The 14150-nt window shown below is 47.1% G+C and overlaps 1 protein-coding gene across 4 annotated transcripts in view; it reads left to right on the plus strand.

Annotated features, from left to right (window-relative positions):
* Nucleotides 1–14150, plus strand: part of PLXNB1 (plexin B1) — a 138529-nt gene that overhangs the window by 87116 nt on the left and 37263 nt on the right. For all 4 annotated transcript variants that reach the window (XM_029913384.1, XM_029913386.1, XM_029913387.1 and 1 more), the window contains 3 exons: nt 69–235; nt 1575–1726; nt 10008–10113. In XM_029913384.1, the coding sequence (XP_029769244.1) occupies nt 69–235; nt 1575–1726; nt 10008–10113 (425 nt within the window). The remainder of the gene's footprint in view (nt 1–68; nt 236–1574; nt 1727–10007; nt 10114–14150) is intronic.

Here is a 14150-nt window from a genome sequence, read left to right on the forward strand (position 1 = left end):
TTGCTGGGGTCATTCTGTGCATTGTTGGGATTTTAATAGATGCCCTTTTGAATGTCATTCCTCTGCAGTAACTCTCTATAACTGCTCCATGGGACACTCTGATTGCAGCCGCTGCCAAACGGCTGACTCCAAGTATAACTGTGTGTGGTGTGGAGGGGAGCGGCCCAGCTGCATCTTCCGAGGATCCTGCACAGAAGAGATAGCGGACATATGTCCTGCACCACTCATTTATTCAGTGAGTAACCAGTACTCTTTACTGTACTGCACTCAAGGGCAATGGGGGTTCCACAAAGCAGCCAAAAAAACCTCACTGATAGTCCAAATAGCAACAACGGTTCCTCTCCCACTGTTAATTCTTCAACACTGAGAGTTCGGAGAGCCTGACACAAAGTGCTAGAGTGCAACCAATCTGTAGTAGCCAAGATGAAAGAAACAAATGTATACCTCAGACCAATTGAAACCAATATGCAGGAAGCTGCTGGATCCAGGAATTGGGGATGAAGTCCAAAGAGTGGAATCCCCTTGCTGTCCTAAGCCAGTGATTGGGATAGACTAGCATAGTGATAGCCGAGACTGAAATAATGAAGGTGCACAAGGTGAAGTGACAGTGACTTGGCAGGGATGGAAGAGGGAGCAGAGGTTAATAATAATTCTGGTTTATTAAAAAAATAAAAATCTTTTTGACCTATCCCTTGCTGAGTACCGTAGAGTATGTGTCTGTAACCCTGTGTCCCCCTTGCTGTCACCTTGTCCTCCTTCCAGTGACATGCTATACCCACTTGATGCTTCTTGTCATTATTTCTCCTATATACTCTTAGGGGCATGAACTGTCTTTTGATTGTGTTTTTGTGCAGCACCTAGCGCAGTGGGGCACTGAACCTATGGGAGAGCCTCTGGACACTACTGCAATACAAGTAATAGATAGCAGCTCATATAATAGCTCCTCATCACCAGAGCCCCCAGAGAAGCAGTCAGTGCAGCAGTGAGTAGGCAAAGGATGGGCTGCCACAGCTGTTCTAAAGGGGAATTTAATGGAATTATACCTTTGTGAAGATCAGTGATAAGACCGAAGTGTGGGAAGGAGGAGGGCACGGATCCTAGGTCTCTCATTTACAGCACTTTACTCCTGCTGGAATTCTGCACCATTGTACAATGCAAAATTTGTGCAGAATTAATGTTCCTCACAGAAATTTTTTTTTTTCACGCAGAATTTGTGATTTCCCCTTGAGCACTCCCACCTGCTGTCAGCCCCGGGCATCTGGGGCTCCCGTTGATTATACTGTATTATTTTGACAAATAAAATATGTGGCATTTTACAGATTTTAAAAATATTGTGCACAGAATTTTTAATTTTTTGGTACAGAATTCCCCCAGGAGTAGCCCTTCCTGCTTATGATGTTAGAGCAGCTACTCTATAGCAAGAGAACCTGACACAAGTCTTGGCCAGCAAAAAGTGTCTCCGATGTCCATCCCAGGAAGAGGACAGAACTTAGGCTTTTTTGGGTCCAGCATCATATTAGGCTGCCAGCATCTGAGGTGCTATGAAATGAACACATGCTTGGGTATCTTTGCAGGTTTATCCCCTGTCTGGACCAGTTGAAGGTGGCACTAGACTCACTATTGCAGGCTCAAACCTCGGCCAGAAACATCAGGATATTGCAGAAACTGTTACGGTTGCAGGAATTCCTTGTGCTGTAGATGCTCAAGAATATGAAATCTCCAGCAGGTAGAGTATCTGTGAAACTCCCACAGGGAATGAGACATTGGGTTTCCCACTGGGCCACTGACATCAGAATGGGGTAATTTCCCACCCCCTCCCTAGCCATGGTAACCTGGATCAATACCTTCTGCCTCAGGAACTGAGCTGCCTTTTGCACCTTCCAAAGAGTAGTGACACCCCAGTAAAGCAATTTTCCCCACCTACTCACCTCTTGGGCATTGAATTTGAACAGAAGCTGTTTATTTTTAAAGAGGCCTGACCCCTAGCACTCATCACTCCCAACAAAAACAGCTAATGTAATACAGTCTTGATAAAAATATCAGACTGAAATAAACACGCTCTGAAAAACAGGGAGGGGAAAGGAGGGAAATGTTCAAGAAAAGCCAAAACACCTTTGTTGGCATCAGTTAAATTTTAGAGGGCAAGAGGCTGAGACTAATGTGAATGGGGAGTGAGGTCCTCTGTAGCAAAGACCTCATCACCTGACAACCTGAAATGAGGCACTGGGATTCCTTATAGGGAGAGGGTGCCAGGTACAACCTGTCAGGAAGAGTCTCAAAGAGGAAGTCTGAGATACAGCCAAGGCCTACTTCTAAGGGCTTTAAAGACCATTGAGCCCAAGGTTAATCCATCACTTTACAGGCATCAAATGTAAAGAGCTCTGAGGCGGTTTAGTTTGGTCACATGTACTCAAGCCAGTGAGCAGATCATGCTGCCACATTCTGAACAAGCTGCCAGTGCCAGAAGAGCGCTTCTCCTGCTAAATAAACCATGTGACCCCAAGGCCAGGTGTTGCTGTTGCTTGTGCAAGTTAATCACAGGATAGAAAAGGCTGTTGCTTGTGCAAGTTACACAGCTGAAAAAATACCATCTCATACCACAGCCAACAGGTAGCTTAATATGGGAATAGTGTTGATGGAGGTGACACCATGATTCTTATTCCTGCTTACAGCCTCCAGACAGAGCTGGAGCATCATCATAATGACAACCTCCACCTACCAGCAAAACCAGGGTGAAAATGAGGCAGCTTTCAGATGGCAAAATCCTCTTAGCCAGAGATAGTCAAACTGTTCTCCATGGAGCCCTGGTGGGCCCCAGATGACATGCTGGTAGCCAGCAAGTGGCTGGCAGGGCACATGATGCTGGCACCTGGTCCTTGTGTCAAGGCTCTTCATCACAAACTGGAGTCTAAAGATTTCTAGAGGCATCTTTAAAGGAGGAGGAGGAAGGGAAACAAGATCTACCTTCAGAGACTGGAGCCAGAAATGGGATAGGAATGTCCATGAGAGAAGAGAATCAGGTAGCTGGACAGTATGTCTAGGGGATCAGGTGAAGGAAGGGGGCCATAAGAATGTGGCTGGGCAACACAGGCAGGTGAGAGGAGGCCTAGGCCACAGGAAAACAAGTGCAGGGGAGCAGGGCTGCTGGGAAGCACAATCAAGGGAGCAGGCAGAAAGGAACCAGGGAGTATGGCAGCAAACACAGGAGGATAACAAGGGAGCAGGCATCTGGGACACATGGGCAGGGGAGGGAGAAGAACTGAATGGACATGGGAGGTGGAGCAAAGAGCAAAGCAGAATGTCTGAGTATCCTCTTATCATGGCAAGGGCTGTTACAATTACATTGCTTCTGTCCCATGTCAGCAGCTCCCTTACCCCTGGGAATCGAGTAGGATCCTCTGGGAAGTGGCCATGGGAACTCCTGCTGTCAGCCGTAGCTCCAGCACCAGTCTAAGGGCTCACAGGGCAGGAGGTGCACTTGCATGTTATCAGTGAACGGATGACTCTGTGCAGCATTTAGTAATGTCTTGCCAAGAGGCCTTATACTTAGGTTGGGGATTGTAGCACGATGACTCCCCTCTTTGGTAGGGTTGCCTGATTCCTCTTTACAAGCCAGTGCATCCAGTGAGTGCAAACCACAGAGGGAAGGGCAGAAGCCCAATGTTAAGTGGAAGGCCCCATTTTGTCCATGGGAAGAGAGAGGGTGGTTGTGAGCCAGGAATTTACCTCCCCAGAATTCATCTCCTCTTAGAAATCACCATCACAGACCCCCTGTTTAGGAGAATGGTCCAAGAACATGCTACCAGTGTAATTCCACTCAGCACATGAGAAATAATTGCCTTAAACTAAAAGAATCTAAGCCATAACCCATATTAATGCATTTGTCATTAACCAAGGAGCCTAGAGGCCCCTGATTAAATTTGTGAGGTCTGACCCAGATGTAGTAGACTTGGAAGTTGAGATTGCATAATACGGAGTGACAGTGGGGCTCAGATTTCTCTGGTCAGGGAAAGCATGGTCAGAGAGAGTGACATTTTGGTGTTGGGAAGATCTTAAATTCCTGTACGTTTGTCTATAGTGCATTTGGATGGGAAGGCACAGAAGGTATCTTAAAAGTTGGGATGTTGGATTGCATTACTATGGAAATACTGGTGGGGACTGACGACTTAACCATGACTCAGACTGTTCATGTTGTAACCCATAGTAAAAAGGAATATTGTTCTATAATCCCAGACAAGATGGTGAAAACACAGAAACTACTGTGGTGGGAGAAGAATATACTTCCACCTCTGTTTCAGCAGAAGAAAGCAGTGTGCATTCAAGTGTTGGAAGGTCGATTCATACTCCTGATTCAGAGTGGTAGCAGTGTTAGTCTGTATCAGCAAAAAGAACGGGGAGTACTTGTGGCATCTTAGGCTTGGTCTACACTACGGGGTTAAGTCAAATTTAGCCGCATTAGGTCCATTTAAAAATGAATGCGTCCACACAACTAACCCCGTTCCGTCGACCTAAAGGGCTCTTAAAATCAACTTTTGTACTTCTCCCTGGCGAGGGGAGTAGTGCTAAAATCGACTTTGCTGGGTCGAATTTGGGGTAGTGCCGACACAAATCGACGGTATTAGCCTCCGGAAGCTATCCCAGAGTGCTCCATTGTGACCGCTCTGGACAGCACTTTGAATTCCGATGCACTAGCCAGGTACACAGGAAAAGCCCTGGGAACTTTTGAATTTCATTTCCTGTTTGGTCAGCGTGGCGAACTCAGCAGCACAGGTAACCATGCAGTCCCCCCAGAATCGTAGAGCGCAGAATGTTTCTATGCAACCCCCATCATCTCTGTCCCTGAGGTTATTGCAGATTAGAAGGCGAAAAAAACGCACTCGCAATTACATGTTTTCCGAGCTCATGCCGTCCTCCCGCACTGATAGGGCACAGCTTTTACTGCATGGAGGCATTCAGTGGCAGAGGCCAGGAAAGAATTAAGTGAGCGTGAAGAGCGGAGGCAGGACGCGATGCTGAGGCTAATGGGGGAGCAAACGGACATGATGAAGCGTCTGTTGGGGGAGCAAACGGACTTGATGAAGCATCTATTGGAGCTGCAGGAAAGCCAACAAGAGCACAGACCCCCGCTGCATCCACTGTATAACCGCCTACCCTCCTCCCCATGTGCCATAGCCTCCTCACCCAGATACCCAAGAACGCAGGGGGGGAGGGGGGGGAGGCTCCAGGCACCCAGCCACTCCACTCCAGAGGATGGCCCAAGCAACAGAAGGCTGTCATTCAAACAGTTTGATTTTTAGTGTGGCCACAATAAGCAATGTGGCCTTGTCCTTCCCTCCTCCCCCACCCCACTCGGGCTACCTTGTCCGTTATCTCATTTTTTTTAATTAATAAAGAAAGAATGCATGGTTTCAAAACAATAGTTACTTTATTTCGAAGGGGGGAGGGTGGTTGGCTTAAAGGGAATTAAAATCAACAAAGGGGGCGGGTTTGCATCAAAGAGAAACACACACAACTGTCACACCGAAGCCTGGCCAGTCATGAAACTGGTTTTCAAAGCCTCTCTGATGCGCAGCGCGCCTTGCTGTGCTCTTCTAATCGCCCTGGTGTCTGGCTGCTCAAAATCGGATGCCAGGTGATTTGCCTCAACCTCCCACCCCACCATAAATGTCTCCCCCTTACTCTCACAGATACTATGGAGCACACAGCAAGCAGCTCGCCGCTGGGGAGCAGGAGAGCAGAGTTGCAGGGGAAGTGATGGAGCCATACACCATGCCCTGGAGGTTGCTAGGAGCCGGGCAGGGAAGATGTTCCCAGAACCCCCAGCCAAGCTACATGTCCGACAAGGACAGTTACCAGTCCTACGGCACCGTCTGCTGCCAGCAGCACCCAGGAGGACCAGTACAGATCCCCCGAGCTCGTCGCTTGGGAGCAGGAGAGCAGAGTTGCAGCAGAAGCGGTGGATGATGACTGTTAGCAGTCCTACTGCACCGTCTGCTGCGAAGGCAAGGAGCTGCTGCTGTGTAGCAGTGCCAGCTGCTGTAGGTGCTTCTCTGTCTAATGCTTGGAGGTCCTGGTAGGGCAAGGTACCTCGGCCAAGGCAAAAGAGCAATAGCCCTGGAGCTGTTATATGTGTCAACCACAGAAGTGCTATGGGGTGTTACAGCGCCGACCGGACTGGAATGTACGGCTGCAAGACTTCTTCACCAGCGACAAAGGACAGGAATATGATGCACCTAAAATCTAAAAAGGCCCGCACATTTCACAGAGTCACTACCCTTGATAACAGAACGTCAGTGATCGCATTGGCTACTTGGATCACAACAGCCCCCACAGTAGACTTGCCCACAACAGCAGCGGTGACAGTGAGCTGAGCGGGCTCCATGCTTGCTTGGTATGGCATCTGCACGGTTAACCCAGGAAAAAAGGCACGAAACGATTGTCTGCCGTTGCTTTCATGGAGGCAGCGGTGACTGACGATATGTACCCAAAAACACCTGCGACAATGTTTTTGCCCCATCAGGCATTGGGAGCTTAACCCAGAATGTCAATGGGCAGTGGAGACTGCGAGAACTGTGGGATAGCTACCACAGTACAATGCTCCGAAAGTCGATGCTAGCCACGGTAGTGAGGACACACTCCGCCGACTTAATATGCTTAGTGTGGACATATGCAATCGACTGTATAAAATCGATTTCTTAAAATTGACTTAATTTCGTAGTGTAGACATACCCTTAGAGACTAACAAATTTATTTGGGCATAAGCTTTCGTGGGCTAAAACCCACTTCATCGGCTGCATGCAATGGAAAATACAGTAGGAAGATATATATACACAGAGAACATGATAAAATGGGTGTTGCCATACCAACTCTAACAAGACTAATCAATTAAGGTGGGTTAGTCTCTAAGGTGCCACAAGTACTCCTCATACTCCTGTGTAGCGGAAGAAAACGTGCTCTCGGAGCTAACGGGAGGAGTTAAGCCCTGTTACTGAAGAAGCTATCCCTATTGTCAGCTGGCAGTATTCTGCAGATGAACAAAGGACAGATCTCCCTCTAGGTTCTATAGGGGGACAGGTCCTAAAGGGGACCCCAGTGAAGGGCAATGTGGAAAGAACGAAAGTCCTGGGAAACCTTACAAGCAACTATTTGTGCCTGCCCAGCACTGTGGGGATTTAATGTTGCTAGCCCACAACTGCACTTTTGCTGGTCACTTGGAGGCACTGAGAACTTACAATAGGTTAAAGAAGAATTTTTACTGGCCAGGAATATAGACTGATGTTGGAGACTTTTGTAGATCTTGTGAAGAAAAAGACCTGCAGGACCCCAAAAAGTCCTACACCCCTTGCCTGTGATACAGGAATCATTTTATGGGGTAGAAATGGACACTGTGGGCCCTATGCCACATCTTACCCAAAGGGCAAAAAATATATCCAGGTGTTAGTGGATTTTGCCAAAGTAGTTGCTGTAACTAACATAGAGGCTGACTCTGTGGCAAAAGCCCTTTTCACTATTTTCAGCGAAGTGGGTTTCCCTGAAGAGATTTGATCAGATTGAGTCAAATTTCATGTCCCAGCTATTCAGTGAATTATGGAAGTTGTGTGGAGTGAAACAACTAAACACCACCCCATATCATCCAGAGACAAATGGTTGGGTGGAAAGGTTCCATGGGGCACTGAAATCAACATTGGGAATGTACGCAAACAAGAGAGCCAATGATTGGGATGAAATGTCATCCTGTTCGCTTATAGGGTGGTTCCCCTGGAACCCACAGTATTTGCCTCATTTGACCTTCTATTCAGAGGGAAAGTGAGAGGACCCCCAGATCTCATCAGGGACTCCTGGGAAGTGGACACTGAGGCAGAGGGAGAACCGGTAACTGAATATGTGCAGAGATTCAGGAAGTAGTTAAGACATGATGGAGATGGTTGAAACTAACCTCAGAGACAGCCAATACAAACAAAAGGTGTGGTATGATGAACATATTTGAAAACGTTCTTTTGAAATAAGGGACTTGGTGTTAGTGCTAAGCACTGTGGAAAAAAATACAAAATGAAAAACTCATGGGAGGGACCGTTTGAAGTGATAGAAGAGGTGAATGAAGGTATGTATCATGTTAAAAGACCTCACAGTAAAACAGCTGGTTCACATAAATAGGTTTAAAAGCCTATCACAGCAGGGAAGCTATGGTAACATGATTTGTTGTGTGGAAGGAGAAAATGAGGCATCCACCTCATTGATTTAATGGTTGAATGCCAAAATGATTCATCACTTGACCGTATTGAAATAAGCAGTCAGTTTGGGAAGATATAAGGTGAGAGAAGAAGCCATCTTGGCATCCATCACTGGACAGATACAAGGGGCCAGATGAGTCTTTCAACCAAGGGGGTTGAAGACTCTGGGAACTGAATATAAATGAAAAACCTGCTTTGGCAAAGATCTTTCACCTGAGAACACAATGAAAACAAGCACCTTGTACAGCTGTGGAAGTGCCTGACTGAGAGAGAGTCAGCCATGGCTGGAAAGAAAAAAAATTATAAGAAATCTACCTTGAACCCAGCTGTACCATGATGAGTTAAGTCTCAGCCACTAGAAAGTGTATCTTACTTTTATTTGCATGTAACTATTTTTCTTTATCCCTTGTATTTGAATTCACTTAAAACCTGTCTCTTGTTAATAAACATGTTTTATTTTTGATCTAAACCGACCCAGCTTTTTTTCAATTGAAGTGATTGTTAACTCCAGTTAAGGCAACAAGCTACTGTGCTTTTCTCTCTTTAAAGGAGCAACAGACTTTAGTCCAGCAGAAGGCTGGACATTTCAGGGCAGATGGTTTTGGGGAAATTCAGATCTGGGGTGTGTGTTGGGGTCAGTTGGTGAGAAGTAACAAGCGCTGCAGGAAGTGCGGCTATGCAAACGAGACCCTGCCCCACATCCTGTGTGGATGCAAACAGCACTCCGGAGCCTGGCGGCACCGCCATAACACCATCCAAAACCGGCTGGTGAAAGCCATCCCGCCGTCCCTGGGGAAGATCACCCTCGACTCCGCCATCCCCGGGACAGACAGCAGACTGCGACCCGACATCGTCGTGACGGACGCAGAAAAGAAGAAGGTCCTCATTGTAGACGTCACGGTGCCTTTTGAAAACCGGCTACCGGCCCTCCACGAGGCCCAAGCACGGAAGACGTCGAAGTACACCCCGCTGGCCAAGACCCTGAGAGCCCAGGGCTACGAGGTCCAGATACACGCCCTGATCTTGGGAGCACTGGACTCCTGGGACCCCCACAACGAGCCGGTTCTGAGAGCGTGCGAAGTTGGTCGATGCTACGCCCGGCTCATGAGACAGCTCATGGTGTCCGACACCATCAGGTGGTCCAGAGACATTTATACGGAACACATCACAGGACACTGTCAATACCACACTGAGTAACCGAGACCGCCGACCAGGGAAATAACCCACTTCCTTCCCTGACAGACGAAGGGACGCACCCCACCCATGTACTTATCCGCTACACTGATACTGTCTTGGACTCCTTATTCATTCCATGGGTGGCGTACCCGAGCCCACTTATCCACTGACACTTTAAAAACTCTTGCACCCCAATCTGGGTCTATGCCGGCTATGTGATGTGTATGTATCTCTTCACCCTTGCAACCGACACCTGTAATCCCTCATAACCCAAGCCTGACCCCAGATGTACAGTACCTTGCCTCTTAACTCGTGTATATTTCATTTTAAACATTCACTCTAATAAAAATTTTAAATCTAGACTAATGGAGACCAACGTGTGGCTGTGGTGTAACAAGCAGGCTGCTGGACTGCTCAGCAACAAGACACTCAGTGCATGCTTAGATGCTATCTGGGAGCATGCAGGCCAGGAGCTGCAGCAGCAGAGCATTTTAAGGCACTCAGGGTTACAGGACAAGCAGTGACACAACCTCTCACTGGTCTGCATTGCACCCCAAAATGTCACCTCTAGAGTGACATTGTTCTCTGATTTCCCTGCAGTATTGTGTGCATCACCGGTGGAAGCTGGGCTGAGAGATCTGGGCACATTGCAGTGGAAGTACCTGGAGGAGGACATGGAGTTTCTGGGCACATATTTGCCTATCAGGTAACATCTCAGTTCAAACCTCTCTCGTACTGCTTCTGTAAGACTGCAGCTGCACTGCTATTCTCTGTTCACAGATTCTCTTGGAGAGTGGGAGTTGTGTAGGTCATAGAATCATAAAAATATAGGGGTGGAAGGGACCTCAAGAAGTCATCAAGTCCAGTGCCCTGCGCTGTGGCAGGACCAAATAAACCTAGACCATCCCTAATGGGTGTTTGTCAAACTTGTCTTTAAAAGCTGCCACAACCTCCCTTGGAAGCCTATTCTAGAGCTTAATATCTAACCTAAATTGCCCTTGCTGCAGATTAAGCCCATTACTTCTTGTCATACCTCAGTGGACCTGAAGAACAATTGATTGCTGTCCTCTTTATAACGACCCTTAACATATTGGAAGACTGTTATCAATTTATTCCTCAGTCTTCTTTTCTAAAAACTAAACATGCCCAGTTTTTGTTTTTTTTTTAACTTTTCCTAATAGGTCAGGTTTTCTAAGCCTTTTATCATTATTGTTGCACTCCTCTGGACTCTTTCCAATTTGTCCACGTCTTTCTTAAATTGTGCTGCCCAGAATTGGACACAGTACTCCAACTGGGCCTCACTAGTGCTGAATAGAGTGGGACAGTTACCTCCTGTGTCTTACATACAACACTCCTGTTAATACGCCCCAGAATTGTATTAGCCTTTTTTGCAGCTGCATCACATTATTGACTCATATTGAGTTTGTGGTCCACTATAGCCCCCAGTTCCTTTTCAGCAGTACTACCACCTAGACAGTTTCCCCATTTTGTAACTGCCTTTGATTTTTTAGTTTCCTAAGTGAAGTACTTTGCACTTGTCTTTATTGAATTTCATCTTGTTGAATTCAGACCAACTCTCCAATTTGTCAAAGTCATTTTGAATTTTAAACTTGTCCTACAAAGTGCTTGCTATCCCTCCCAGCTTTGTGTCATCTGCAAATTTTATAAGCATACTTTCCATCCATTATCTAAGTCATTAATGAAAATATTGATTAGTACCAGACCCAGGACTGACCCCTGCAGGACCCCACTAGATATGCCCTCCCAATTTGACAGCAAATCATTGATAATTATTCTTGGAGTACGGTCTTTCAACCAGTTGTGCACCCACCTTATAGTAATGTCATCTAGACCACACTTCCCTAGTTTGCTTATGAGAATACCATTCAGAACTGTGTCAAAAGCCTGACTAAAATCAAGGTATATCACATCTACTGCTTCCCCCCTAGCCAATAGGTCAGTAACCCTGTCAAAGAAGGAAATTAAATTGGTGTGGCATGATTTGCTCTTGACAAATTCATGTTGACTATTCCTTATAACCCTATTATCCTCCAGGTGCTTACAAATTGGATTGTTGAATAATTTGCTACAGTATCTTTCCAGGTATTGAAGTTAGGCTGACTGGTCTATAATTCCCTGGGCCCTCCTTGTTCCCGTTTTTAAAGATAAGTACTATGTTTGCCTTTCTCCAGTCTTCTGGGACCTCTTCCTTCCTCCAGGCGTTCTCAAAGATAATTGCTAATGGCTCAGAGATTGTTTAAACCAGTTCCTTAAGTACCCTATGATGAATTTCATCAGGCCCTGCTGACTTGAATACATCTAACCACCTCTGGGCCACTGGCAGCACCATTGACTCCACCCCGTGGGTCATTGAGGCCAGTGTGGGACCCGCTACTGACACCAGGAAGTCATCACAGCACTAGCGGGATCACAGTACCTTCCACCCTGGATGCCTTTGCAGTGGCCAGGGACTTACTATCACTCCCAGTACCACTGACCCCGAAGTTGCAACCACTGGCTCCGATGAGCATGACAAGCAGAAGGGAACATGTGGCCCTGAGCTGTTACCTGGTACCGGGGCCCACAGTACCAGCCAGAGACAAACTGGCCCTTCTATCATCTATGAGGTCATCCCCAATATGGTACTGGTTCCTGGACTCGTGGCACCGACCAGCGGAAGTGAGGGGTACTGGTCCCCCATGGTTATCTCAGGAGGACTCTTCTTCAGAGTCTGAGGTGGAACCCTACGCCCATCCTGAGAGCTGCTGCCAGTACCCATCCTATATCCCTTCAGAACCTGGTGTAGGTCACGCCACTGGCACCTGACCAGGAGGACAATGGCCGATACAAGTCCAGTGGCTTGGAATCCATGGGGATTTCCCTCGGTACTGGGACTGCCATCCCACCGAAAGACGTGGGCCCGCGGGACGTAATAGGGGCACAAGAAGAGGAGGAAGCTTCACCTCCAGTTCAGGCCTCTTGCTCTTCCTCCCCAGATGAAGCCATCTTGGGGCGAGTGGCTTGCTGCCACAAGATGACTTTAGAGCCCATCAAGATCTTCTAAAGAGGGTAGCTTCTAACTGCAGACTAGAGATTGAAGTACTCAAGGAGTCTTCGCATAGTCTCATTGACATCTTGGCTGCAGCAGCCCCATCTAAAGTGGCCCTACCCATCAACAAGGTCATTATGGATCCGGTCAGAGCCCTGTGGCAGACCCCATCTTCTCTCCCTCCCACTTCAAAGAAGGCAGAGAAGAAATACTTCATGCCGGCCAAGGAGTACAAATACTTACATTCTCACCTTTCTTCCGGGTCCCTAGCAGCCAATGAGAGACAGACAGACAAGGCCAGGCAAGCGCTACCCCCAAACAAAACAACTCAAAGAAGCTCGGCTTGTCTGACAGAAAAATTTATTCAATGGGCGGATTACAGCTTCGTATCTCTAACCAGCAAGCTGTGCGTGGGAGGTATGATGACAATATGTGGGACTCTATGGCAAAATTAAAAGACTCGCTGCATCAGGACTCCAGGCAAGAGTTTTCTGCCCTTTTTAGATAGATATTAGTTAGTATACAAGGTGTTTCTTGTTCACTGGGAGGCTATGTCCGGTTCTGCCAGTTTCAAATGTTGTCTGTCATGCCCGGAGGCAATCCCAGTAAGTGATGGGTGCTCCTGGTGCATCTGTTGCCTTGGGAAATCTCACATTGCCCAGAAGTTTAACGTCTGTCTGGCATTGAAATCTAGCGCTAGAAAAGACAGGGAGGTCAAACTTAGTCTCCTCCCCGGCTTCTGACCCAGGCCCAGTCATGCCTCCTCCTCCATCCTTAGCAGATGATTTTAAACAGCTCCTGGATCTGATCAAGAGAATTGCTGACTCCTTGCAGATCCCTCTTGAGGAGATTAAAGAACATCATTGTAAATTGCTTGATATCCTTCATTCACCCTCATCTGCCCACATAGCTTTGCCTGTCAACAAGGCCCTTTTGGACCATGTGAAGATTGTCTGGCACACCTCAACTATTATTCCACCTATCTACAAGGAAGTGGATAAGAAATATTCCGTGGAAGGCAGCACTATGCTAAATTCACGTTCCATGAAAAAGACCATAAGCATCTAGATGTACTTGGTAGAAAGTCTTATTTGTCAGCCTCCTTACAATTTAGAGTCCCCTACTACCAGGCATTAATTGTGAAATATTATCATGTAAATTACAGCACACTGAACTCTTTCGTTGATTGCCTACCAGCAGAGCATAGAGAGCAATTCTGGCAGTCGTTGTGGAGGGTCAGCTACTTGCCAGAACATCTCTACAAGCCTCCCTTGATACTGCCGCCCATTCTTTCTCTACTGCTGTAGTTATGAGAAGGGCTTCGTGGCTCCAGCTCTCTGGCTTTCCAAAATAGGGTAGAGGACCTTCCTTTTGATGGGTCTAAACTGTTTGCAGACAGCACGGACAAATCTCTGTGCATGTTAAAGGACTCTAAGGCTATTTTGCATTCTCTTGGGACCTATATACCTGCCTACAAGAGAAGCTTTCGCAAGTCCCAAACGGTTCAAAGATCCCATCCTGCCCAATTCCTGACATCCCAGTGGCTGTATGAATGACATCAAGAGAGACAGAAATTCCAGAGTAGGAAACCATCCACCTCTCAGCCTTCCACCTCACATCTTTCTTCCTCCAAGGAGCAACTTTGACTGGCTGGTTGAGGGCCTGAATTACGATTTTCATCCTTAGCAGCTGCA

This window comes from Terrapene carolina, unplaced genomic scaffold (assembly GCF_002925995.2).
Source record: "Terrapene carolina triunguis isolate 2854851 unplaced genomic scaffold, T_m_triunguis-2.0 Scaffold627, whole genome shotgun sequence".
Classification (NCBI taxonomy): domain Eukaryota; kingdom Metazoa; phylum Chordata; order Testudines; family Emydidae; genus Terrapene; species Terrapene triunguis.